Below are 27317 nucleotides of genomic sequence, written 5' to 3'. Positions count from 1 at the left end.
ATGGAGTGAGGATACCAGACCACTGTTCTTGGGGCCAAGCCTCCCACAGGGCTGACTTCTCAAAGGCCAGGATGTATGCCTCTACATCATCCTCCCGGGTCATTTTCTGCAGCCAATTGCTGGCCCGCATGATCTGCGTCCCAACATGGCCGCGGTTCAGCTCTGTAAGGGCCTTTACCTGGTTTACCAGTTCCCGCAACATGGCCCGGTCTTGAGCAGCCTGATCCATCAGCAGGCAATTAGTCTCTTGCTGCAGCCGCACTGCCTCCTGTTGGGCGGCTGCCTGGACACGAGTAGCCTCCTGCTGGGCAGCCGCGGCTTGTATCAGTGCCCTGTGGAATGCAACTGTCTAGAGTGCCTCCTGGAACAGCTGTGCGACAGCTACAACTCCCTGGGCTACTTCCCCATGGCCTCCTCCCAATACCTTCTTTATTCTCACCATAGGACCTTCCTCCTGGTGTCTGATAATGCTTGTGCACCTCAGTCCTCCAACAGTCCGCGTTCTCACTCTCAGCTTCTAGTGCCTCTTGCTCCCAGCTCCTCACACGCACACCACAAACTGAAGTGAGCTCCTTTTTAAAACCCAGGTGCCCTGATTAGCTTTCCTTAATTGATTCTAGCAGCTTCTTGATTGGCTGCAGATGTTCTAATCAGCCTGTCTTGTCTCCAGAAGGTTCCTGATTGTTCTGGATTGTTACCTTACCCAGGGAAAAGGGACCTACTTAGCCTGGGGCTAATATATCTGCCTTCTATTACTCTCCTATAGCCATCTGGCCCGACCCGGTCACAACACCTGTAGTGCTGCTGGTCCCAGGAGAACAATAACGGCCTACATTTTAATGATTCTTTTGCTGGCTATGAGGAAATGGTCAGGAATTTGATTCAAGTGATGCCATTTGTCTGCTTTTTAGGCAGCAGGGTATGTCCCTGGCCTGGGACTTGGGAGAGCCGGGCTCAATGTCTACCTCTGACACAGTCTCCTTGTGTGACCTTGGGCAAGTCACTTGGTCTCTGTGGCTCTGTTCCCCGGTTGTGCAATGAGGGTAATAGCATTGCCCTGCTTCACAAGGGTGTTCTGAGGATAAAATTCATCAATGAATGTGAGGCACTCACATGCTTCAGTGACGAGAGAGATGCCAGTGCCTAGAGAGATAGTGGATCTGGAGGAAGTCCTTGCTCCATATTTCGTTTGATAATGACTGTTGCTATATAAGGCTCAATGAGCCCTTCGGAGTCAGGTTTTGTTAGGAAAGAAAACATTTTTCCACAAATGGCCCAAGCCCTCAGTTCAGGGCTTGTCTATGTGGGGAAATTTACTGGCAGCGGCAGGACTATACCGGTGTAACTGTACTGCTACGGTTATAGTGATAGAACAGGCATAGAATCATAGAATATCAGGGTTGGAAGTGACCTCAGGAGGTCATCTAGTCCAACCCCCTGCTCAAAGCAGGACTAATCCCCAGTTTGTGCCCCAGATCCCTAAATGGCCCCCTCAAGGATTGAACTCACAACCCTGGGTTTAGCAGGCCAATGCTCAAACCACTGAGCTATCCCCCCCCCCCTTACATCATACAGGAGTGCCGACTGGATGATGATATAAAGCACTGACATGCTGCTGCATCGGTAGATCTCAAAGTGCTGTACAAGGAAAAGCAAGTGTGAATTTCTCCATTCGACAGCTGAAGAACTGAAGCGCAAAGAAGTCTTAATAAATTGTCTGTAGTTACACAGTGAGTCACTGCCAGAGGCAAGACTAGAACCCAGGACTCTTAATGGTTAGCTCCCTGCACTAGCCAGTGAACCACAATGCCTAGAGCGCACAGGGTGATTGTTTACAGTCATGAAAGGCCTGTGGCACCATTCTCATGCCCTGTCTCAATTACAGTCCTGGCAATTACATTAAATAGAGTTGCAATTTGGATTATGGTATTCTTCAATCCAGTCCTAAGGGGTCAGATCCTCAACTGGTGTAAATCATCATCATGCAACCGACATCAGCGGTTTGGGCCCATTCATTGTTGTATAGTGCCAAGCACTTTTTAAACAGCTGTCGTGTTTCACCTCTCTTTTAACGCTGGATGAAGTGATTGATGAAGCGCTTGAGTGCTTTAGGATCCTGAAAGATGCTATGTAAATAGAAAATATTACTTTAATTCCTCATTTTTAAAAATAGTCCAGTAACTACGGGAGTGTCTCCCATGGGACCTAGTTAGGAGCTGTCCTATTATTCTGAGTATCTCGTTGACAGCAATTAGGAGGGGACTGGGATTTAGCTCTGAACACTGGAATGTAGTTAAACAAGAACAGTCTTGCATGTGGAAGCCAATTTACTATACATGCCCAATAATACAGTAGGGAAAAACTAAGCCAGTGGAGTCTTCTAAAAAAACTGAATTAAAATTACTTGTGTGGGGGGGGAATGAAGTCAGTTTGTTTCCCAGATAAAACATTTGTGGAATGGTGCCTTCCTTTGCTGAATTTTTAAAGTATCAAAAGTGACAAGGACAGAAAATCAGCTGGCGAAAGTTGGCGGAGCACCACTGCGGTCAGTGGGGTTATGTTGGTTCACTCCAGCTGAGGAACTGGTCTGTAGATTTGCATTCAGATGGCCCAGAAAATTCGGTATTGTTTATATGAAAGAGTCAATGAAAATGTACACGCATGCTTATGGAAAAGGGCTATTGAACGTAATGAGGATTGAACCAATGTGGTTATATGGTATCTAATTAAGGTTCTCTAGAATTATTATAAAGAGCTATAGAATGTAATAAAGAATAGGTATGTCTACAAAGTACGCTAAGCCCAGGCTCTGATTCAGGTTGGAGCCCAAGCCCCCCTTCTGTCCACACACAACCAGTATGACTCCAGTCAACAATCAGTCAGGACTAGGACTCTGCTGGGGGTGGGTGGGTAGGAGTCCGAGTCCTCTTGTGACTTGGGTCCAGGCCCTGTCATTGTGACGTATGGACTCAGCTCAAGCTGCAGACCTAAGTCAGAAGGTCTGCGTCGTGCAGCATGGATACATTAGCACAACTGTGAGACCTGGGTCCAGCAATTGTAAACCCAGGTTTACAATGCAGTGTGGATGCAGGCTTGGAAAGACAGACAGAAAGACAAAGGTCTGGTCTCATAGACCAGAGTTTACAATGCACTGTAGATACCCAGTGGGATCTCCCTCTCTAGACCCCTTAAAATTATCATACAAATGTAATTACAGCTCTGCTACAGAATATCACAGACTGTAAGCTCTTCGGACAGTCTTTTTATACAGTGCCTAGAGCGGTGGGGCCCTGGTCTCTGACTGGGCACTGCCACAATACAAATAAACAACAACAACCACAATACAGGTCGGTTCAGAAATTGCTGTCAAACTCCACTCAGTTCTGGAGGACATTTCCATGAGCACAGTCCTGCCTTTCAAGTCTCAGCTGAGGCCACACTGGTGTCCAGTGAGTTAGCTCTGCCAGTCTTTCACTCTTCACCTCTCATTGAAGTTATGAGTGGTGATTAGCTTGATAATTTCCTCCTAGTCCCTTCGGGTCATTTGCCCTCTCTGCAGCTAGGAAAGTTGTTGAGATACAGGAAGAACTAAACTAAACCTGAACTTTTTAAAGCTTAAGGCCTAAGGAGATGGGTGTCCAACTCCCAATGACTTCCAATGTAATCTGAGCCCCTAACTCCTTTATGTTCCTTTGAGAATCCCAGCCAGAAGATATTGGCTTATATGCCCTGCCCTTTTGTAGCCCCACTATGTCCCTTCCTTTCCTCGACGCCACTGGAGGTGGATCAGTGCCCTTCAGAAGACAATCATCTCCTCAGTCAATTGCCCTCTCAGCCGGGACCTACTCACTGTCACCGCAGTGGAATAATACTGGAACACCAGCTCACTGGAGCAGGTGGCAGGAGAGAGTGGTTTGGGCCCTGCCCATCCTTGGCATGTGAGCAGAAGATATGAGCCAATGGATTCCTCATACACACTGATGTCACACCGTGCTGGGTGTGGAGTTATAGATGGATCCGGGGAGCTCAGGGAACTCCTTGGCTGCTCACGTCTCCATGGAGGCAATCCCCTCACCAACTGTGCTTCTTTTGACTTCCTAGATGGAAATAGGCTAGCAGGGCTCTTTAGGATTTTTAGGCAGGTGGGTTTTTCTAAAGGCTTCAGCTGAGCTCAGAGCCCGATTGTGTTAGACACTGTAGATACACCAACACAGTCACTGTCCTGCAAAGCTTAGGGTTAGGGAATTGAACCCAAAGCCAGCACCTTAACCACACCCCAGCCACAGATTTGAACTGAAAAGTTCCCTAGGGTTGTAAAAGGTGCACTGTCTGTCAGACAGGACATTTCAGTTGTCCAGGCCATAAACTTTACCTTTAGAATAGCAGAACACGATTAATTGCTGGGGAAAGTATTATCCAGGCCCTTAACTTTTGACTTGAGGAGAATATTCTTCTGGCTCTCTTTAGCTGTGAGTAGTCTGTGATAGAGAATGAATTTTATATTTCCCTCCACAGGAATGGTACATCTTCACAACCAGGTTTTCAAGCAGGTTTGAGTTGGCATTTTGAAAGCCCCCTGGTGCTAGCTACATCTGAAGTTGTTCTTTTCCAAGAATAAAACATCCCCCAGTTTCCCTAAAATCCGAGAGCTTTGCAAACACTGTAAAGCTGTTTAACAGAAGCAAAATTTTACCAAGAGAAAATTTGCCCTGCTGGGTTTGGAGCTTATTGTCAAAGGAATTATTGCAGAGCGGAGTCAATACACATCCTGTTATTCCAGTGCCCTCCAGACCAGATTTTCATGGCTAAGCATCAGTTAAATATGCAAATACTCAAGTGAAGCATTCAAGGCAAATTAGTTATGGGATGTTGCAGGTTGATCATCTCACATTAGGATGTAGGTCTACAAATATAAACCTCAATTTCATCTTTTTGGGACTCAGAGCCTGAGGGTTACTTTGGCAACCAGATCAAAAAGACAGCATTAAGACAACACTTTTCCACATGAAAAAAGGAAGCCAGCAGGCCCAGCATTAGCAAGAGTGGGTGGGACAGCCTCTAGAGAGCTTATCCAAATCTGATCATCCCAAATGTTGTCACCTTCCTCAAGGTTAAAATCAACACAGGCTAGCATATTTCATGGGAGCTCTGGAAATGATGCAGTCCTCATCAAGGTTCAAGATTTTTATTCTTTTCCTGGGGAAAGGGAGTTCATTTTTTGTTTCTGCCAGTTTTTTAGTTCTAAAATTCCAAGGATGGCAGAGAACTTTATTGCCAGTGGCTGAGATTCTCAAAACCATCCAGGGGATTGTACTGCCTATTAAAATTAATGGGACTACTGGAACAAGATGGGGATAGAAGTGTCTGTTACCTCGAGAGTACACTTGTCTCAGAATCTGGAGTAGAACTCATGATTCTTGAGTCTCAGCATTCCTCTGTTGTCAGCAAACAGCTATGAAACTCACTGGCCAAATGTGTGTCCCACCCCCTTCTACTGGTGGGTCCACAAAGAGAAAGATACCGTATTATTGCTATCAGTCCGTCTTGCAGCTCAAGTGGAAGAGGGTCTGTGCTCTGGCTCTGAAGGGTCTAACCCTGCTGATGAGAATTCAAGAGAGTTTCACATGATGGAATTTCTGTTTTTTCAATTTGCTTTTTTAAAATGCAGGAAATTACATTAAAAACACATTAAAAGCTATTAAGGATGCAAAGTCAAGCACTCAAAAGTTAGTGAAAGAAAGAAAGAAAGAAAGAAAGAAAGAAAGAAAGAAAGAAAGAAAGAAAGAAAGAAAGAAAGAAAGAAAGAAAGAAAGAAAGAAAGAAAGAGGCTAAGATCTTCTTGAATCTTGAATATTATACATATATCCATGCTGCACTCCATATTCTGTTTTTTTCCCCAGAGTTCCAGTTTCACAGTGATTGTCAAAGACCAAGGTCAATTACTAAACTGAGAAACAAAAATGTAACACTGTCAAATACTGGAAATTTCTTTCTGTAGCATCTCGGTTCATTTCAGATTCTCCAGTTCCATCCATTAGGATCTCATCGAAGTTATTGCAAGTCTTTGTCTCTTATCATCAAATCAATTTCTCTGCCAGGCAGGGTATTATTCCCCCACAGTGGACCTATCAGTTAAAAAGATGTCTACTCTTTCAAGCTGCTCTTTAAAGACTTAATACAACTTTTCCAATTCTTCAGGAAACAGCTCCCTCTTTCAAAGGTTGGCGATTAGGGATTTTGCTCAAGAGAAAAATGAAGAGATTGGAGTCCCTTGCCTCTTCATCATTCTTTTCAAGCCAGCCACTCCTTACAAACAGGAAACACTATCATTTCTGTCACTAAACTCAGATCCACCCCAGTCATCTAGTGCAGTTCAACCTTTCTAGACTTCTGTATCCCTTTCAGGAGGCTGATTTTGTCTTGCATACCCCAAGTTTTGCCTCACTTAAAAACTACTTGCTTACAAAATCAGATATAAAAATACAAAAGTGTCACAGCACACTAGTATTGAAAAACTGCTGACTTTCTCATTTTTACCATATAATTATAAAATAAATTGATTGGAATATAAATATTGCGCTTACATTTCAGTATTAGACTTGAGCTTGTTTTTCACTTGTGAGCCTTGTCTGAAGCCCAAGCACCAGGCAGTGGGGCTGAAACATGTATCTTGGCTTGGCAGGATTCCCTGTGGCGTGAGGCCTCAGGCAACTGTCCTGCTTGCCACCCCCTAATGCTAGCCCTGCACTTGCAATCCCCCTAAACCCATCCCATGACCACCCTGGGGGCTGCAACCTCAAGGTTGAGAAACACTGATCTAGATGAGTTAATTACCCCCTGAAAAAACTTTGCATACACCCAGGGGTACACAGACCCTTGGCTGAGAACCACTGATCTAGTGGAAAGGGCCTTAGCTGCTGTCAAATGGTGCTGCTCCATTTGACTTCAATGATTCTGATTTGTACTCACTGAGGACCAGATCCCTTGCTCAGAAAAGTCACTCGGGAACATAGACATTTTCCAAGCCATGTTTCTCCCCAAGACAGCCAGATCCAAAATACTTAGGATGTCTTAGATGAATAACTTTTGTTTGGATATTGTCTTTTTCCCATGACACACCAAAGTATTGGTCCACTTCCTGGTCATATCGAAGAATTGTATGGCCTCATCTAGATTGCCTTTGATTTATAAAAGGCTGTGTTTCAAATTTCCTACTTTAAATATTGACCTAACATTTGACATTACAGCAAGGTCTCTACTCAGGCCTGGCTTCAGAGACACTGCCGGAGCACAGCAGGAGAGGCAGTCCGAGATGCCTCCTCACAAACAGGAGCAGCGAACAGGGGAATTGTGCGAGGGAGGAAGAGTCCTCCTGGTGTAGGAGAGCGACCATGTGATCCTTGTGGTGAGTTCATTGTTTGCTTGTTTGTTGTGTGCTTGCTTGCTTGACATTTATAATGCAGCCTGTATGGGGGGACTGTGTGCTGAAGCTAGTGACTGGCTAGGCAAGACTGAGAGCTTCCTAAGAAGGCTCTAGCCTACCACCCTTTGACTCCTAACCCCTTTATAATCCCTTGGCAATGGGTTGGAGCTATCACAGAGAGAACAGGGGTTTAAAAGCCAACCCCGAGCCACCAGCGGTGCTAGCAAATGGGAGTTTGACGAGGGAGTGCGTGAGGCAAATACACCGAACAAACCTGCTCTAAGCTTAGGCCAATAATCCCCTGAAAAAACAAAGCACAAACAAAAAGCCCTGCAAGAGTAACAATACTGCAGGCCGAAGTCCAGCAGCAGAATGGGGGCTAGCCAGTTTATTGCACTGAGTGCAGCTTGTATGTTTACCTGCCTTATGAGCAGGTGGCGGGCTTATGCGTGTAGGAATGCGTGGCCCTCAGAGACAGAGATAGCTGCATTTTTGATGACCAGGAGAATTGCATGGCGAATTGCCTGCTGGGTGCAAAGGTCACGGATCTCTCAAGACATCTAGATGGACTTATGCGCAGTGCTGGGGAGAAGCAGTGGTCGTAGTACAGGTAGGTGCCAGTGACATAGGGAGAGGTAGGAGAGAGGTCCTGGTGGCCAGATTTCAGATGCTAGGTAAGAGATTGAAGTCCAGGAGCTCCATGAAAGCAGTCTTTGAAATGCTTCCAGTTCCACACGCAGGACCAGTTAGACAGGCAGAACTGCAGGGTCTCAATGTGTGGATGAGACGACAGTGTAGGGAGGAGGGATTTAGGTTCACTAGGAACTGGGGAAGCTTTTGGGAAAGGAAGAGCCTAAACATGAAGGACGGGCTCCACCTAAACCAAAACAGAACCAAACAGCTGGAATATAAAATTAGAGAGGTCAGAGAGGAGTTTTTAAATGAACAGCTGGAAGAAAGCCGAGAGGTGTGGAGGAGCACACAGTTCAGACAGACACATACCTAAGGGGAGGATTTATTAAAAGCAATACTCTATATCCTAGTAAAGAGGAGAGGATAGAAGTTGATAAAGCACAGGTAGGAACTGAAGAGAAACAGTGAAACGAAAAAGAGTCCTATTTAATTACATCACATGAAGACAGACAAATAAATATCGACAAATTTTATAAGTGCTTATATACAAATGCAAGAAGTCTAAATATTAAGATGGGTGAACTTGAATGCCTGGTATTAAAAGAGGATATTGATGTGATAGGCATCACAGAAATTTGGTGGAATGATGACAATCAATGGGACACGGTAACACCAGGGTACAGAATATATAGGAATGACACAGTAGGTTGCACTGGTTGAGGAGTGGCATGATATGTGAAAGAAAGCATAGAATCAAATATAGTAAACATCTTAAATGAATCAAACAGTATCATAGAATCTCTATGGGTAGAAATTCCACGCTGGAATAAGAGTCTAGCAGTAGGAATCTCCTACTGACCACCTGACCAGGATGGTGACGGTGATAGTGAAATGCTCAGGGAAATTAGATATGAAAAAAACAAAAAACCCAATAATAGAGGGGGATTTCAGATATCCCCATATTGATTGGGAACATGTCACCTCAGGACAGGATTCAGAGATAAAATTTCTAGACACCATTAATGGCTGCTCCTTGGAGCAGTTTGTCCCGGAACCCACAAAGGGAAAGGCCATTCTTGATTTAGTTCTAAGTGGCGCACAGGATCTGGTCCAAGAAGTGAATATAGCTGAACTGCTCAGTAATAGCTACCATAAGGGAATTAAATTTAACATCCTTGTGGGGGGGGAAATACCAAAGAAACCCATCACAGTAGTATTTAACTTCAAAAAGGAACTACACAAAAATGAGGACACTAGTTACATAGAAATTAAAAGGAACAGTCACAAGGGTGAAATGCCTGCAAGCTGCATGGAAGCTATTTTAAAACACCATAACAGAGGCACAAACTAAGCATATACTCCAAATTAAAAAAACCCAGTACAGACCAAAAAATGCCACCATGGCTAAACAATACAGTAAAAGAGGCAGTTAGAGGCCAAAAGGCATCCTATAAAAATTGGAAGTCAAATCCTACTGAGGAAAATAGAAAGGCACATAAACTCTGGCAAACTGAGTGTAAAAATATAATTAGGCAAGCCAAAAAATAATCTGAAGAGCAACGAGCAAAAGAAACAAAAACTAACAGCAAAAATGTGTAACTACATCCGAAGCGGGAAGTTGGTCAAACAAGCCAAGGTGGCACTAGAGGACCAAGGTGCTAAAAGAGCACTCAGCGTAGACAAGGCTGTTGCAGAGAAGCTAAACTAATTCTTTGCATTAGTCTTCATGCAGAGAATGTGAGGGAGATTCCCACACCTCAGCCATTCTTTTTTGGTGACAAATCTGAGGAACTGTCCCAGACTGAGGTGTAAATAGAGGAGCTTTTGGAACAAATGGATAAACTAAACAGTAATAGGTCACCAGATGGTATTCACCCCAAGAGTTCTGAAGGAACTCAAACATGAAATTGTAGAACCACGAACTATGGTATGCAACCTATTATTCAAATTAGCCTCTGTACCAGATGACTGGAGGGTAGCTAATGTAACGCCAATCTTTAAAAAAGGCTCCAGAGGTGATCCTGGCAATTACAGGTCAGTAAGCATAACCACAGTACCACACAAATTGGTTGAAAGTATAGTAAAGAACAGAATTATCAGGCACATAAATGAACACAATCTGTTGATGAAGAGTCAACATGGCTTTTGTAAAGGGAAATATGCCCCAACAACTCTTCGAATTCTTTGAGGATGGACAAGGGGATATAGTGAGCTTGGACTTTCAAAAAGCCATTGACAAAGTCCCTCACCAAAGACTCTTAAGCAAAGTAAGCTGTCATGGGATAAGAGGGAAGGGCCCCTCATGGGTCAGTAACTGGTTAAAAGATAGGAGACAAAGGGTAGGAATAAATGGCCAATAAATCCAATGCACAGCTACAGACTAGGGACTGAATGGCTAGGCAGCAGTTCTGCGGAAAAGGACCTAGGGGTGACAGTGGACGAGAAGCTGGATATGAGTCAGCAGTGTGCCCTTGTTGCCAAGAAGGCCAATGGCATTTTGGGATGTATAAGTAGGGGCATAGCGAGCAGATCGAGGGATGTGATCGTCCCCCTCTATTCGACATTGGTGAGGCCTCATCTGGAGTACTGTGTCCAGTTTTGGGCCCCACACTACAAGAAGGCTGTGGATAAATTGGAGAGAGTCCAGCGAAGGGCAACAAAAATTATTAGGGGTCTGGAACACATGACTTATGAGGAGAGGCTGAGGGAACTGGGATTGTTTAGTCTGCAGAAGAGAAGAATGAGGGGGGATTTGATAGCTGCTTTCAACTACCTGAGAGGTGGTTCCAGAGAGGATGGTTCTAGACTATTCTCTGTGGTAGAAGAGGACAGGACAAGGAGTAATGGTCTCAAGTTGCAGTGGGGGAGGTTTAGGTTGGATATTAGGATATTATGACCTCCTGAGGTCCCTTCCAACCCTGATATTCTATGATTCTATGATTCTATGGCCAGTTTTTATTATGAAGAGAGATAAATAGTGGGGGTCCCCTAGGGGTCTGTACTGGGACCAGTGCTGTTTAACATATTCAGAAATGATCTGAAAAAAGGGGGTAAACAGTGAGGTGGCAACATTTGAAGACAATACAAAATATTCAAGATAGTTAAGACCAAAGCAGACTGCGAAGAGTCACAAAGGAATCTCACAAAACTGGTTGACAACATGGCAGATGAAACTGAATAGTAATGCACATTGTAAAACATAATCCCAACTATACACACAAAATGATGGGGTCTAAATTAGCTGTTACCGCTCAGGAAAGAGATCTTGGAGTCATTGTGGGTAGTTCTCTGAAATCATCTGCTCAATGTGCAGCTGCGGTCAAAAAAGCGAACAATGTCAGGATGATTAGGAAAGGGATAGATAAGACAGAAAATATCATATTGTCCCTTCTTAAATCCATGGTATGCCCATACCTTGAATACAGTATCCAGTTCTGATCGCCCCATCTCAAAAAAAGATACATTAGAACTGGAAAAAGTACAGAGAAGGACAACAAAAATGATTACAGGTCTGGGACAGCTTCCATCTGAGGAGGGATTAAAAAGACTGGGACTGTTCAGCTGAGAAAAGAGATGACTAAGGGGGGATATGACCAAGGTCTATAAAAAAATTAGCAGTGGCAAGAAAGTGACGAGGGAAGGGTTAGTTACCCTGTCACACAGCACAGGAACCTGGTGTCACCCAATGAAATGAACAGGCAGCCAGTTTAAAGCTAACATAAGGCAGTACTTCTTCACAGGACACAGAGCCAGCCTGTGGAACTCATTGCCAGGGAATGTTGTGAAGGCCAAAAGTATAACGGGGTTAAAAAAAGAATTAGATAAATTGAGGGAGGATAGGTCCATAATGACTATTAGCCAAGATGGTCAGGGTCCCAACTCCATGCTCTGGGTGTCCCTACACCTCTGACTGCCAGAAGCTGGGATTTGAAGACAGAGGATGGATCACTCAATAATTTCCATGTTCTGTTCATTTCCTCTGAAGCACCTGGCACTGGCCATTGACAGATGACAGGATACTGGGCTAAATGGACTATTAGTCTGACCTTCTTATGTGCTGGGGGTTCATTCGTCTCCTGTTAAGAAATGTATTACTCACGTTATCCCCCTTATATTTAAAATAACCCGCTGGCTTTGGCTAGAGAACCAATCCGGCAAAGCAGAGCTTCCTTTATCTTCCCCATTAATGAATGTTCTATCTACCACCATCACAAGGAGACAAGCTCCTTTCAATAGCATTTTTTCTTAGAATGAAATCCCTCAATTTTGTTATTGACTATTCTCCTTGAAAGCTGGTATTTTATCTAGACTCACACCTGGGGCACAAGAACAATCTATTCATAGAGCATCCCCTTTCCTGAATCTTCATGATCTGTTTGGAATTGTCGACCCAATTTGGATGCCCCAGATCTTTAACCCAGGCCTGGGAGTTCCCAGACAGCCACTGTATTCTGGCCTCCCCTCTAATGTCTGCCAAAACCTAGTGGGCTTCAGCCAAGGTACCACCCACTGGAGCCTCACCCGGCTCCACCAGTTGGTCCAGCTGCACTATTTAAGACAGAAGGAGGCACAGGAAGTTAGTCTGAGCAACAAGGTGACTTCCTGTTGTGGTTACATTGGACCCTTCTTCTTGCACTCTACTCTGTTCCTGATTCCTGCTCCGCTCCTGGCTCACCCCTTACATGCTCCTCCTCTGGGATTGATCCCTGCCTTTCCTCCAGCTCCTGCCCTTACACCTTGCTTCCAACTATCAGTTACCAGTCCTGGCTCCAACCCCAGCCTCAGACTTTGGACCCTGACTCTGGCCTGATCCTTGGCTCTGGCATTTGGTATCTGACCTTAGTTCCAACCCTCAGCTTCGATTCCTGGTTCTGACTCTGGCTTGACCCTTGGCTCTGGTAATCGACAGTTGACTCTGGTGCTAACCATTGGCTTCGTTTCACAACCTGGATGCTGCTCTGCCCACTAGACCTGACTCCTGCTCGGACTACTACACCAGACTGCCTACATTACGGTCCATAACCATTTCCTTTAGACCCCAATTCTTTCTGTTTTGTGCTAGGATTTAAATTCTCTCTTTGTCTCTTTCGGAGGTCAAGCACCAATTCTGACAGTCAGCATCATCATCTCACTCGAGAGCCCCAGTCTGATTGATGCTATCCCCACATTGGTCACCTGAATATATTCTGAGAATTGGCCCAGTCCCCACCACCATGTGATAAGATCTTGTCTGAAACTCAACCCCTTCTTTCTTGGGATCTGCTGTTACCCTTTACCTCTGGACATGCAACATAAGTAACAAAGCCCTTGTGCACGACTATACTTGCAGACTCCTCCACTGACTATTGTCCAAGAGTCCTCTCAGGTCTGTTCAATTCAAGGATGTCTCCCTGCAGGACTTCCTGTTCCTTCTGCTATTTCTCCCACCTCTGAGAGCCACTCAGACTTTTACATCTTGGATCTGGTTCTAATGAGACCCTCTTGATCTGGTTACCACAGAGAGTCAGCAGAATTGCTCTACACCTCCACACAGGGCCATAAGGGCTGATACACTGCCGCATCTGTTTCCAATCATGTTAAGTTACATCAATCTCCTTGGCAATGCTTGGATTTGTACTTTTTTTTTCCCCAATCACCCTTTAAACTTTGCTTAAAATCCTCACAATTATTGTGTTACTTTATTCGTCAGGCCTAACCCTATGGTTGCTCTGCACCTGGATTTCCCATTAACATCAGTGCAAAGAAGGCTAGAACAATGTTTCCTGATATTTAATTCTTGCAGATGTTAAGTGAATCTCTCTTGTTTTACTGTTCTATCAGACAAACTGGTTCCTCATGACAAGAATCATGCTAACAAACATGGGAAGTAGAGATGAGTTGTCCCTTTTCATTCATAAGCATTCAGGAAGTCTTGGAAACAACGCATTGAATAGCAGGAGATATTTGGACTTTCTTAGAACAAAAACCATTGGATGATGGTATTTTGTATAAATCAACTATATGACTTTGGAGAGTCAAATGACATAAGGGTAGGGATGGGAAAGGTCATGGTATGTTTCAGTTATTTTTGTACTGATTAATGAGCAATGTACAAAGTACTGACCATCCGTCTCCATCCATCCAGAATTCCCATTCTGGCATCACAACACTTTTCAACACATGAGGCAGGTTTAGCCAGGAGAAGGCTCAGGGCAAGAATACAGGCTTAAAAGTTCAGTGCAGCAAGGCACTTACCTGGTGTTTCCTGATCACTCAACAAACTCGTCCCATAGTTATTCCATAATCAGCATAAAATACCAGCTCCCTGTTAGGAAGGGCACACATAGGTTCGCACAGCATGCTCTGAAAGCAACACCTACCTTGTCTCGAATGCCTTGTCGCATCACTTCTCTTTCAGCCTCCATCTTTGCATATTTGGCTTTCCTTTCCTCCTCTTCCTGCCTCAGGGCTTCCTGTCGTTCCTCTTCTTTCTTGGCGGCATCAGGATCTTTCTCTTCATCTCCTCCCAACATCTTCCCCATGTCTTTGGTAGCCCCTAAAGAAAATATACAAGAAGAAGACAGCGTGCATGTTAGGAAGAACCGATTAAGGGACAGGTGAATACAAGCCAGCCCTTTCTTGTAGTAAAGTGGCCATAATGGGGGTTAATTGGGCTACCCAGAGTATTCTGGGATGGAGCCATGCTCCACTCCTCCCTTACTTCCTGTTTCATCAGTAGGAGTTTTCCCCCAACTCTCCGAGGTAGCTGGATAAAGCAGCAAGGTCCCGGCCTGCAGTCCTGTGAGTAGAGAGGGGATTTCGTTGCACTAAGTGGTCCCTTTACAAAACTTCTGTTCCTGTATGTTCACTAGCTAAAAGTATGAGCCCATCCCACTTCCTCTGCCTTTGGAAAGGGTTTTCCATCAGACACAGGGAGGTGAGCCAAGCTCAGAGGCAGGAAAAGGTCTACACTTAGCAAAGGAAACAGCAAAACAGGCCAAAAAATACACAGGCAAGCTCTTCTGCAAGTCCCCAGCTTGCAGCCAGTGACTGTGGGTTTGACCCGTTTGACGTGGTTACCCAGCAGCAGTGAGATGGAGCATTGAGGAGAATGCAGAGAGCGCCGCGTAAGTGCCTAGTTGATGTAAACACGAGTGGCTCTTGACCTTTGGGTGTGTGCTGCTGCAGCAGGACAGTTAACCAGCCTGCTGTGCGGAGCGCTGGTGGCGCTGTAATTTAACCGGTGTTGCAAGGGAAACGCTACAAGAGCAGAGGAGAAAATCCTGAATGCAGAGGTTAGTATCCCAGGCCGAAGGAGCACGCTGGCAGCAGTTGTGAGTTAATACATAGCCCCAGCGCCGTAACGCTATAGACGAGCAGGGTTAGATAGTGGCTGAGAGGCCACGGCCCTGGTCAGGGGACTCGGCAGAGCAAGGCCTCCCTAGAAGCAGTACTGGACAGATTTGTGCCAACAGCATCTCTGGGCTGTTCCTTATGTCCAGGGGGCACCTGCTCCACCCCACCCTGGGATAGCACAGACTGCATCGGCCCTACTGGACATGCTGGGGCAGGCAGGGCCACAAATCTGCCTACTCCTCGTCTCCCTTTTTGGTCTCTGGCTCCCAGGCCTGGTGCTCTCCGGAGCCAACTTTCCACTATTGTGTGTGGCCCTTGCCCAGCCATGCTTCTCGCATGCACCCCACTGCCCCCCCATAGTTGCACTTGGGCCACTTACGGACAAGGCCGGAGGCACCTAGAACCATGGGCACGGTGTTGATCCTTTGGGTCTGTCGGGTGGGTATTCGCTGCAATGCTTCATTACAGTCCCACTGATATGAACAGGACTGAGCGATGCCACAGTTACACCGATCAATCTGACCACACAGACCCAGGCTCTACAGGCTGCCAGGAGAGTAAGGGAGACTGCGGGTTCACCTGCATTGCAGGCACCCATACAGGCATGCAGAGCAGCCACTGACAGACTCCCATTCCTCTTCTACCCTGGGGACCAGGGCATGGGCAGGCACAAGGCACAGAAGCACCACCTCTCAATGTGTCCTGGCCCCTGCTCCAAAATGGGCACAGAGGGGGAAGAAATCTGCACTAGCAAGAAGTGCTCGCACCCTGGAGCAAGGGGAGAGCAGGAAGCAGACTGTGACTTTTTGGTTCCCTTCCTTGCTACAAGCTTACCCTTCCTTGGTCTAGATAGTGGATGGTCTAGATAATACTTATTCCTGCCATGAGGGCAGGGGACAGGACTAGATGACCTCTCAAGGTCCCTTCCAGTCCTACGATTCTATGATTCCTTGGGGTGGGCTGTAAAGTGCTAATCCAGTCCCAGTGGCATATTGTGGACTGTGTTGGAATTACAAACTATCACTTTAAGAGTATGTGTGCGGCAGTGGGTTTCCTGGTCCTGCTCACAAGTGAGGGGGCTCTGGAGTGAAGGGTACAATCAGAGGAGTCTGGTAAGAGCCAGCTTAAAACAAAGTGGGATGAGTTGGGCCTCACTGCTTTAGGGAGCAGCCTTTTTCCTCTCTCTGTCTTTGTCTCATATGTGTTAGTCTGATTTCTAAGAAATGAAGTTGTGTTATATGGCAACCTTACAGCCAGAGTATTTATGTTTTGATCTAAGTTCATAGAATCATAGAATATCAGGGTTGGAAGGGACCTCAGGAGGTCATCTAGTCCAACCCCCTGCTAAAAGCAGGACCGATCCCCAATTAAATTATCCCAGCCAGGGCTTTGTCAAGCCTGACCTTAAAAACTTCTAAAGAAGGAGATTCCACTACCTCCCTAGGTAACGCATTTTAGTGTTTCACCACCCTCCTAGTGAAAAAGTTTTTCCTAATATCCAACCTAAATCTCCCCCACTGCAACTTGAGACCATTACTCCTAGTTCTGTCATCTGCTACCACTGAGAACAGTCTAGATCCATCCTCTCTGGAACCACCTCTCAGGTAGTTGAGAGCAGCAATCAAATCCCCCCCATTCTTCTCTTCCGTAGACTAAACATCCCCAGTCCCCTCAGCCTGTCCTCATAACTCATGTGTTCCAGTCCCCTAATAATTTTTGTTGCCCTCCGCAGGACTCTTTCCAATTTTTCCACATCCTTCTTGTAGTGTGGGGCCCAAAACTGGACACAGTACTCCAGATGAGGCCTCACCAGTGTTGAATAAAGGGGAATGATCACATCCCTCAATCTGCTGGCAATGCCCCTACTTATACATCCCAAAATGCCATTGGCCTTCTTGGCAACAAGGGCACACTGTTGACTCATATCCAGCTTCTTGTCCACTGTAACCCCTAGGTCCTTTTCTGCAGAACTGCTGCCGAGCCATTCAGTCCCTAGTCTGTAGCGGTGCATTGGATTCTTCCATCCTAAGTGCAGGACTCTGCACTTGTCCTTGTTGAACCTCATCAGATTTCTTTTGGCCCAATCCTCCAATTTGTCTAGGTCCCTCTGTATACTATTCCTACCCTCCAGCGTATCTACCTCTCCTCCCAGTTTAGTGTCATCTGCAAACTTGCTGAGGGTGCAATCCACACCATCCTCCAGATCATTTATGAAGATATTGAACAAAACTGGCCCCAGAACCGACCCTTGGGGCACTCCACTTGATACCGGCTGCCAGCTAGACATGGAGCTATTGATCACTACCCGTTGAGCCCGACAATCTAGCCAGCTTTCTATCCACCTTAGAGTCCATTCATCCAGCCCATACTTTTGTAACTTGCTGGCAAGAATACTGTGGCAGACAGTGTCAAAAGCTTTGCTCAAGTCAAGGAACCACATGTCCACTGCTTTCCCTTCATCCATAGAACCAGTTATCTCATCATAGAAGGCAATTAGATTAGTCAGGCATGACTTGCCCTTGGTGAATCCATGCTGACTGTGCCTGATCACTTTCCTCTCCTCTAAGTGCTTCAGAATTGATTCCTTGAGGACCTGCTCCATGATTTTTGCAGGGACTGAGGTGAGGCTGACTGGCCTGTAGTTCCCAGGATCCTCCTTCTTCCCTTTTTTAAAGATGGGCACTACATTAGCCTTTTTCCAGTCGTCCGGGACTTCCCCCAATCGCCAGGAGTTTTCAAAGATAATGGCCAATGGCTCTGCTATCACATCCGCCAACTCCTTTAGCACTCTTGGATGCAATGCATCCAGCCCCATGGACTTGTGCACGTCCAGCTTTTCTAAATAGTCCCGAACCACTTCTTTCTCCACAGAGGGCTGGTCACCTCCTCCCCATGCTGTGCTGCCCAGTGCAGTAGTCTGGGAGCTGACCTTGTTTGTGAAGACAGAGGCAAAAAAAGCATTGAGTACATTAGCTTTTTCCACCTCCTCTGTCACTAGGTTGCCTCCCTCATTCAGTAAGGGGCCCACACTATTCTTGACTTTCTTCTTATTGCTAACATACCTGAAGAAACCCTTCTTGTTACTCTTAACATCTCTTGCTAGCTGCAATTCCAGGTGTGATTTGGCCTTCCTGATTTCATTCCTGCATGCCCAAGCAATATTTTTATACTCATCCCTGGTCATTTGTCCAATCTTCCACTTCTTGTAAGCTTCTTTTCTGTATTTAAGATCAGCAAGGATTTCACTGTTAAGCCAAGCTGGTCGCCTGCCATATTTACTATTCTTTCTACACATCGGGATGGTTTGTCCCTGTAACCTCAATAAGGATTCTTTAAAATACAGCCAGCTCTCCTGGACTCCTTTCCCCCTCATGTTATTCTCCCAGGGGATCTTGCCCATCAGTTCCCTGAGGGAGTCAAAGCCTGCTTTTCTGAAGTCCAGGGTCCGTATTCTGCAGCTTTCCTTTCTTCCTTGCATCAGGATCCTGAACTTGACCATCTCATGTTTTCTTTGTGTATGCGGAGAACATAATAAAAGCCTGACCTAGCGCTACACTATATGAAAGTGACAAAGTTCATGCACAGACACTGATAGCACCTCGATATCTTGCCCTCCAGTCCTGGGTGAAGTAGGAGAATCAGCTTTTATGGTCCTTTATGGCAAACTCTTCTATCAATTGATTATTTGGATAAGAATGGAAGGTACTTGTCCTAGCTATGAAATCTTTCAACAAATTACAGAACAATTCATGATCAGCTTGGTTCAGAAATGGAGGACAAATTGGGCAGCATCTCAAAGGTTTTTGTTCTAAATCAAAACCTATAAGAAGGTTCTCAGGCACAGCAGAATGACTTAGTAACTGTAGGAATATTTTTGAGATCTTTTGATTTCTTCCTGCACATTTCTTCTCTGCCTATTTTAGATTCCGCTGGGCTTCGACTTTTGCCAGCACGGTAAGCAAAAGTGTCTAGCTTACACTGAGTGTTCTCCCAACTCTCATCCAAAGAGTGCATTGTTTCACCATTCCTGTCCATGAAAGCTGAGAACTGTGTAGTTTTTTAGCTGGTTATTACATGTGGTTCTAATTGTATGAGGGAAAATAATGATGAACAAGCGGTTTTTAGTCCCGTACACTCTCATTGTTTACAGGGATTTTTTTTTCTGGCGGTCCTTTTCCCCCCTAGCATTCTGCATGACACATTCCTGCCCAGCGTTTGCCATGAACACTGACAGACCTGTGCATTCTATTGAGACAGAATGAATCTTATCTTTTAACTCATGTATGCTACATTCTGTCTTCTCCTGAGCAGGGTGGAAGAGGGTATAAGGAAGTCCTTCCTTTCTCATGCCTGACAACTTGGGGGTCCTGAGCTGCATGTCTGATGGAGCCCAAGGCCAAAAAGCGGGTGGCCAACTGAGACTCAAACAGGGCCGTCTGGCTTGCTAGAACTTAGGAGGGTAGGTATACACAGATGGTATACACAGGGCTGATTATACAGTGAACTTCTGAAGCAGCCCTCCTGTGCCTATACATTCACAATCCATTGTGATATATATTTAGTAGCTTGATTTCCCCAGAAATATTTCCACTGGTAACCACACTGTTTTAGATTCAGTGCACTACCAGGTTATCTGCCCTTAGTTTATCTCCAGCTGGAGCTGCCTGGACCACAGTGAACTAGTTACTCAGGAAGCTGAATTCTGCAACAGAAAAAGTGATAGGGCTATTGCCTTTAAGCATTGCTTTGTATGCCAGCATTATGTCATAATGCAGCCACAACCTGGCATGTTATATATGAAATAGACTAGACATCCTCTTTTTCCCCTCTGAACTAGGCATGGCTGACTTTTTGAATCCTGTAGATATTTAATTCTAAAATCATTCAGTGTAAAGGGCACCTTGAAGAAAGGAAACCTAGTTCCCAGGGTTCTTGTTGAGTCTTTTAACTCATCAGAGAATTCAAAGCCGTTCTCTAATTGCTCTGAATATTACACTGTGATCCCATTGTTAATTGATGGGAATGTAATGTATTACAAAAAGCTGCAATGTCATGTTACATTTTAACTTGTATTTTGGTGTGGAAGCACTTTTTTATGTCTCTTTTATTCCTCCTCCAAATGTTCAGTTTTCACCATTATTGGCCACTGGATAGCAGCTTTTAGCTGGGTTTTTTAGCAGTTCAGTGACAGGACTCCTAAGAATTAATTTACATTCAACTGAGACTTGCAATTACAGTAACAGGCAGGAGGAAACAGTAGACAGTTCTTCCCTCTAGCCTTCTGAAGCTTCTACGGAAAGAAAGTAAGACCCTGCTGGTTGAATCTGTATATTGAATCTGCAGGGGAAGGGTGGGGTAGGAACTGGTTATTCTCATGCTTTTCCCACCAGGAATCCCATGTGATACGGGAATCTCCAGCTGGGGATAGCACAACAGGTCCTGGTCCATGACTAGGCATCCTAGGCCTGATGATAATAATAAATAAAATAATAATAATAATTAATAAATAATATGCAGCCATTCTCTGGCCTCTTTGTGCTACAGAGACAGGCAAACCAGTCACAGCAGGGAAGAGAATCTGATTTAATGAACTATGTTTCTAAAGCTTATGCTTCAGGGCTTCAGCCTGCTACCTGAAGGGGGTCAGGAAGGGATTTCCTTCCCCCACAATGTAATCTGGGGGCTTTTGGTCTCCTTGTTCTGAAGCATCAGGGATGACCACGGCTGGAGATGAGACACTGGGTGGGCCATGGCTATGAGTTGACACCAAGCATTCTCTCTCTCTCAGGTGCTTGGCTGGCTGGTTCTTGCTCAGGGGCTCAGGGTCTAACACAATCGCCATATGTGGCGATGGGAAGGAATTTTCCCTCAAGTCAGATTAGCAGGGACCTTGGGGGATTTTGCCTTCCTCTGCAACATGAAGTGTGGATCGCTTGCAAGGATTATCTGGGTATATCTCACTTAGTCAGTCCCTTACCCTCAGTCTCTCCTATTCTCTGCCTGTGGCACATAAAAGTCTAGTCTCTCATGGGCTGTGATACTTTGGTCTTATTTTGGTTGTTGCGTTAGTATGTGGATGCTGGGTGGTGTTGGTGGCCTGTGATGTAGAGGGGTCAGACTGGATGATCTGGTGGTTCCTTCTGGCCTTAAACTCTATGACATCATCCATGCTTCTCTGGGGGAACAATTCTCATCTCCCATTTGTGTGACCCTAGAATTCCTTACTCTGAGTCATGTTTAAAAGCCAAAAGAAGTAGGCCTCTGAGTGGTCACTGCCCAGTAAAATCGTTGACGTTGGGCTCTTTAGTCATTGTCCCCTGGGACTTCCTGTGATGCATCATACTGACATTTTTTTCGTATTGGGATTAAAATTCATTGTCCGAGCATCATCGTGTTGTATCATCGCTTATGAAGCAGCTCGATATAAACCATTTTTCCTACCTAGCTGTAATTCAGTGGGCTGCTTTAACTCATTATTTAATTGCTATATATAGCACCATGGGAAGATGCAGAACATCAATAGATTTTAAAGCCAGGTGGAACCAAGCAATGATCTAGTCTGACTTATATGTCACACACCATAACTGCATAGCGATGCTATTCCTGCCCTAAGGATCTGCCTTGAGAACGATAACTGGGGAAAATAGCATGAGACAAGATTTGGTTAGGGGATGATTTCATAAAGTAAGGTGGCAAGGCATCAGGGGCCTGACCCAAAAGTCAAGGGGAGTCTTTTCATTGGCTGCAATGGACTTTCGCTCAGGCACCATGATTCAGCAAGGTACCCCCACATATGCCTAACTTTGAGCACATCAGTAATCCTACTGAAGCCAATGCAGTTCTTGTGCTTAAAGTTGGGTACCTGCTGGACTAACTTGCTGAATAAGGGCCCAAGTTAATTTCCTAAAAATTTTACTGACATATTTATGCTTCGGGGACTTGGTGGGTGGACTATGGCAAATGATGGGTTTTGAGGAGATCTGTAAGGGGAGAAGGTAGCAGAAATATGTTAGAAATAATGTTCTAAGCAAAGAAACCTGGAAATTTCCATACAGTATAAATGGCATGGATTAGAAGGTACACCTTGTCAGTGAAGAGTGATTTGTGCCAGCAGTGCTTGTGTGGGCACAAGGTGAATGCATAGAGCTTACATCTGAATGTGCAGAAAGACTTGTTTGCATTTTCCCATCTGAAAACGGCTTGCAGAAGTACCCCCCGATGACAATTTGCTTGTGCCTTTGTGAGGTTTATATGGCAAGGAGATTCTAAGGGTGAAACATATGGCTCTGGCTGGTAGACATTCTGAGAGTAGCTCATAGATATTTCATAACATTCTGACCAAATTTTCAGAGTCAATGTCTGAAAATTTTATCTTCAAGTTATGAAATGTCAATGAGCTACTTTCTGAATGTGCTATCATCTAGAGCCATAAACATTAAGATCCACAAAAGATGTTAACATTTTGCTGTGCTTTACACTATAGAGAGCCTAAGAACTGACTTTTTGATCATTCTATTTGTATCAGAGCCTTATTTAGAACTAACAGAAGGATCAACCTGATGTCTCTGAGTTTCTGAGTCACAGCATGATTTTGATCTAATCATCTGAACTCCTGAAGCTAATCTTAGCGTACTTCGAAGGAGAGGGCCTGGAGAAGTCAAAGGGTCACTTCTCTTTGCAACGTCTCTTCAGAACTGCCCTCCTTCTATACTGACTCAGCTTGATTTCACATCTAAGCCAGCTTTTTACATACCACCCCAGAGAGACTTTTCTTCTTCAAGGCTACAGTGTTACATTTCTTGTATTGTGGATAAAAGTTGTTCTCCGTTTCATTAGTGTCTTCCCATTTAGTCACACAGTATCTTTAACAAGGATTAATTCAATACCAGGAAGCTGAAGCTACTGAAAAAGTCTGTAGCAATAATTATGGGAACTGTTTTCTTAGGGAGTGGGGAAGGAGAAGTCTTCATTTACCACTTGCTCGTTTGGCAGGAAAGCCAAGGCCATATTTATTTTGAGACTTCACAAAGGGCTTTCTTATGCAGATGCCACTAAACAAGAAAAATATGCAGAGGAATCAGTTATGTTTTCTTATCAGATTACTTTCATTCCTGGCTTTTATATCTTGCCAAGTTACCGATAAATTCCACAAATGCCTCCAAACAATTCTTTCTGACTGTAGTGACACCAAGTTTCTCTGTTACCAAGCCAACGAGACACTTCTGTACATAATGCTATTCTCAGTTGCCTGGCAAAAATGTATGTGACAATTTTCCACCACCCCCCCTTTAATTCTCAGGAATAAATGAAAACATAGACCTCTGACCCCCTTGTCTTGTTCACCTGAGATCAACAGGGCTACTAGTGTAAGATGAGCAAGATTCAACCAATAGTAGAGATCTAGTAACTCATCATTTGACATAGCCAACAACTTTGCTAACCAGCAAATCTATTTCTGCATCTAGGCACAGGTATAAATCTAGGTCTGGATACAGACCCCATAAATTTATTTGCTTTAAAGAGACTAATCTGGTTTAAGTATGACAATGTCTCCCAACACAAACCATTGAAAGCAAGGAAATAACATGTTATGAGACACCTCTTCAGCCACACCCTAATGCCCACGTGGTACATTTGCATTGGCAATGATGGACACCACATCCTCACAAGGGACTTCCCTTCTACCTCCAAACACATGTGAGGTACGTGTGTGTGTAGATATCACAAAACCTTATTCATTAATACTTGTTAGCAAGTTTCAGACATTCTAAATCAAAACATTAAACCAGAAAAAATAAATATAGGGCCAGATCCACAGGTGGGGTAAATCAACCAGATCTGACGCACGGATTTCGTGGTTTGAAAAAAATTGCAGCTTCTTTCCTTGCTGCAGTAGCTGATTTTCATAAATGATTCCTTGTAAATGAAGTTTGACATCCACAGATTTCCAGACTCACCGTGTTTTCTAATGAAATTGCCATAGAAATTGGCTCTCTCATATAAGTGGAAAATACTGTTACGTTTGTCTCCTGTGGCAACATTTAGATTGAATAGGAGGAAAAACTTCAGTCAGTGAGATCTATTAGGACTGTGGGATAAGGTAGTGGTCTTGAGATACTTAACAAGCAAGCTTGAAAAAAGCAGATGAGACTATCCTGTTAAGGGAACCGTCCTGAATTGGTCTCTGCAGGATGGGCTCGGTGACCTAAAGAGATCTTTTCTATCTCTAAAATTTCTTATTCTTTGTGTTATGAGGAGACACGTTTTGTTTGCTGTCAATTCCCATATTTCATTGCATTTTCTCTCCTCAGCAGAGATCAGACAGGAAGAACTGGCTTCCTTAGTCTGATTTTGTGTGGAGGCATCACACAGCTAAACAACATCAGCCTCATGTCTCAACTTCTCATGGCAGGGATTGCCGAGGTTTTGTGATCTTTGGGGATGGCAGACGGGATTCTTGTTTTCTGACTGATCTAATTCATGAGACAACAGGGATCCATTTTAAATAAGGAAACAGACAGTATTTTGCCATATGCAGTGGTGTCATAACCCTGTTGGTCCCAGAATATTAGAGAGACAAGGCGGGTGAGGCAATATCTTTTATTGGACCAACTTCTGTTGACAAGAAATTTAACAGCAACATCTACGTGTTAACTACATATGCTAAACAATCTGTTCCACCTTGCATTTAGCTGTGACACTCTGAGTATCTTTCCTAATCCTGAAGAAGAGCTCTGTGTAAGCTCTAAAGCTTGTCTCTCTCACCAACAGAAGTTGGTCAAATAAAAGATATTCCCTCATCTGCCTAGTCTCCTGGTTAGTATTTTGCCATTTCATCTTGATGATGGAGAAGAAAGCTTTGTATGTGTCCTCTGAGCAGATGACCTCATGTCTCCCTCTTGCTCTTCTGAGTGCATGTATCCTTCACAGCTTCTCTGTCTGTGGCAACACTTGCTTCTCATTAGCTTTGACTTCATTAAACAAAATGTAGGATTAGCCATGCACTGTAAGGCCACTGGTCCTTTTAGTCAAGTGTCCCACCTCTAGCACCAGAGTGCTCCAGATTAAGGCAAAAACAAAACAAAACAAAATCTCCTTTCCAAACCCAGAAATGTATGTATCAGTTGACAGTGCCATAGAGAGGAAAGTCCCTTCTTGACCCTTCAGTAGGTGCCTTATAACGTGAGACTTCATTCTCATCCTCTTTGTATGCATAGCTATCCATGTTCACGACTCTAAAGAATGGTAGGAAGGAAAACAGCACAATAAAGATAATGGATTTCAAGAAGGCAGACTATAGCAAACTCAGGGAGTTGGTAGGTAAGATCCTATGGGAAGCATGTCTAGGGGAAAAAACAATTCAAGAGAATTGGCAGTTTTTCAAAAAGACATTATTAAGGGCAAAATAGCAAACTATCTCACTGCATAGGAAAGATAGGAAGTATGGCAAGAGACCACCCTGGCTTAACTAAGAGATCTTTAATGATCTGAAACTCAAAAAAGCGTCCTACAAATAGTGGAAACTAGATCAAATTACAAAGGATGAATATAAACAAACACCACAAGTATGTAGGGACAAAATTAGAAAGGGCAAGGCACAAAATGAGATTCAACTAGCTAGAAACATAAAGGGTAACAAGAAAACATTCTACAAATACATTAGGACAAGAGAAAGACCAAGGAAGGAGTAGGCCCATTACTCGATGGGGGGGGGAGGGAGACAATAACAGAAAATGTGGAAATGGCAGAAGTACTAAATGACTTTTTTGTTTCAGTTTTCACCAAAAGGTTAATAGCGAGCTATTGTCTAACATAGTGAACACCACTGAAAAAGAGGCAGGATCAGAGGATAAAATAGGGAAAGAACATGTTAAAAATTACTTGAATGATACCCTGCTGGGAGGGCTTACAAGTGCTTTGGAGGATAGGATTAAAATTCAAAATGATCTGGACAAACTGGAGAAATGGTCTGAAGTAAATAGGATGAAATTCTATAAGAACAAATACAAAGTACTACATTTAAGAAGGAACAATCAGTTAACATAAGTACATAAGAACGGCCATACTGGGTCAGACCAAAGGTCCATCTAGCCCAGTATCCTGTCTTCCAACAGTGGCCAATGCCAGGTGTCCCAGAGGGAATGAACAGAACAGGTAATCATCAAGTGATCCATACCCAGTTGCACACATACAAAACGGAAAATCACTGCCCGGGAAGGAGTACTGCAGAAAGGGATCTGGGGATCATAATGGATCACAAGCTAAATATGAGTCAACAGTGTAACACTTGCAAAAAGAAAGCAAACATCATTCTTGGATGTTTTAGAAGCAGTGTTGTGAGCAAGACATGAGAAGTAGTTCTTCTACTCTACTCCACGCTGATAAGGCCTCCGCTGGAATATTGTGTCCAGTTCTGGGCACCACATTTCAGGAAAGATGTGGACAAATTGGAGAAAGTCCAGAGAAGAGCAACAAAAATGATTTAAGGTCTAGAAAAAATGACCTATGAGGGAAGATTGAAAAAGATGGGTTTGTTTAGTCTGGAAGAGAGAAGACTGAGTGGGGACATGATAACAGTTAAAAGATTGTCACAAGGAGGAGGGTGAAAAATTATTCTCATTAACCTCTGAGGATATGACAAGAAGCAATGGGCTTAAATTGCAGAAAGGGAAGTTTAGGTTGGACATAAGGAAAAACTTCCTGTCAGTGTGGTTAAGCACTGGAACAAATTGTTTAGGGACGTTGTGGAATCTCCATCATTGGAGGTTTTTAAGAACAGGTTAAACAAACATCTGTCAGGAATGGTCTAGTTATTACGTGGTCCTGCCGTGAGTGCAGGGGACTGGACTAGGTGACCTCTTGAGGTCCGTTCTAGTCCTACGATTCTGTGATTCTATGTTATTAATGGTCATCAGAGCAACTGACC

General features: G+C 44.3%; 1 protein-coding gene across 2 annotated transcripts in view; it reads right to left on the bottom strand.

Annotated features, from left to right (window-relative positions):
• The window catches only part of CPLX1 (complexin 1), a 218717-nt gene that overhangs the window by 73140 nt on the left and 118260 nt on the right, over nucleotides 1-27317 (bottom strand). For both annotated transcript variants that reach the window (XM_073345780.1, XM_073345779.1), the window contains one exon: nucleotides 14416-14591. In XM_073345780.1, coding sequence (XP_073201881.1) covers nucleotides 14416-14591 — 176 coding nt within the window. The remainder of the gene's footprint in view (nucleotides 1-14415; nucleotides 14592-27317) is intronic.

This window comes from Lepidochelys kempii, chromosome 5, assembly GCF_965140265.1.
Source record: "Lepidochelys kempii isolate rLepKem1 chromosome 5, rLepKem1.hap2, whole genome shotgun sequence".
NCBI lineage: Eukaryota > Metazoa > Chordata > Testudines > Cheloniidae > Lepidochelys > Lepidochelys kempii.
Note: the sequence above shows the minus strand (reverse complement) of the source record. Positions and strands in the feature narration are given on the sequence as shown.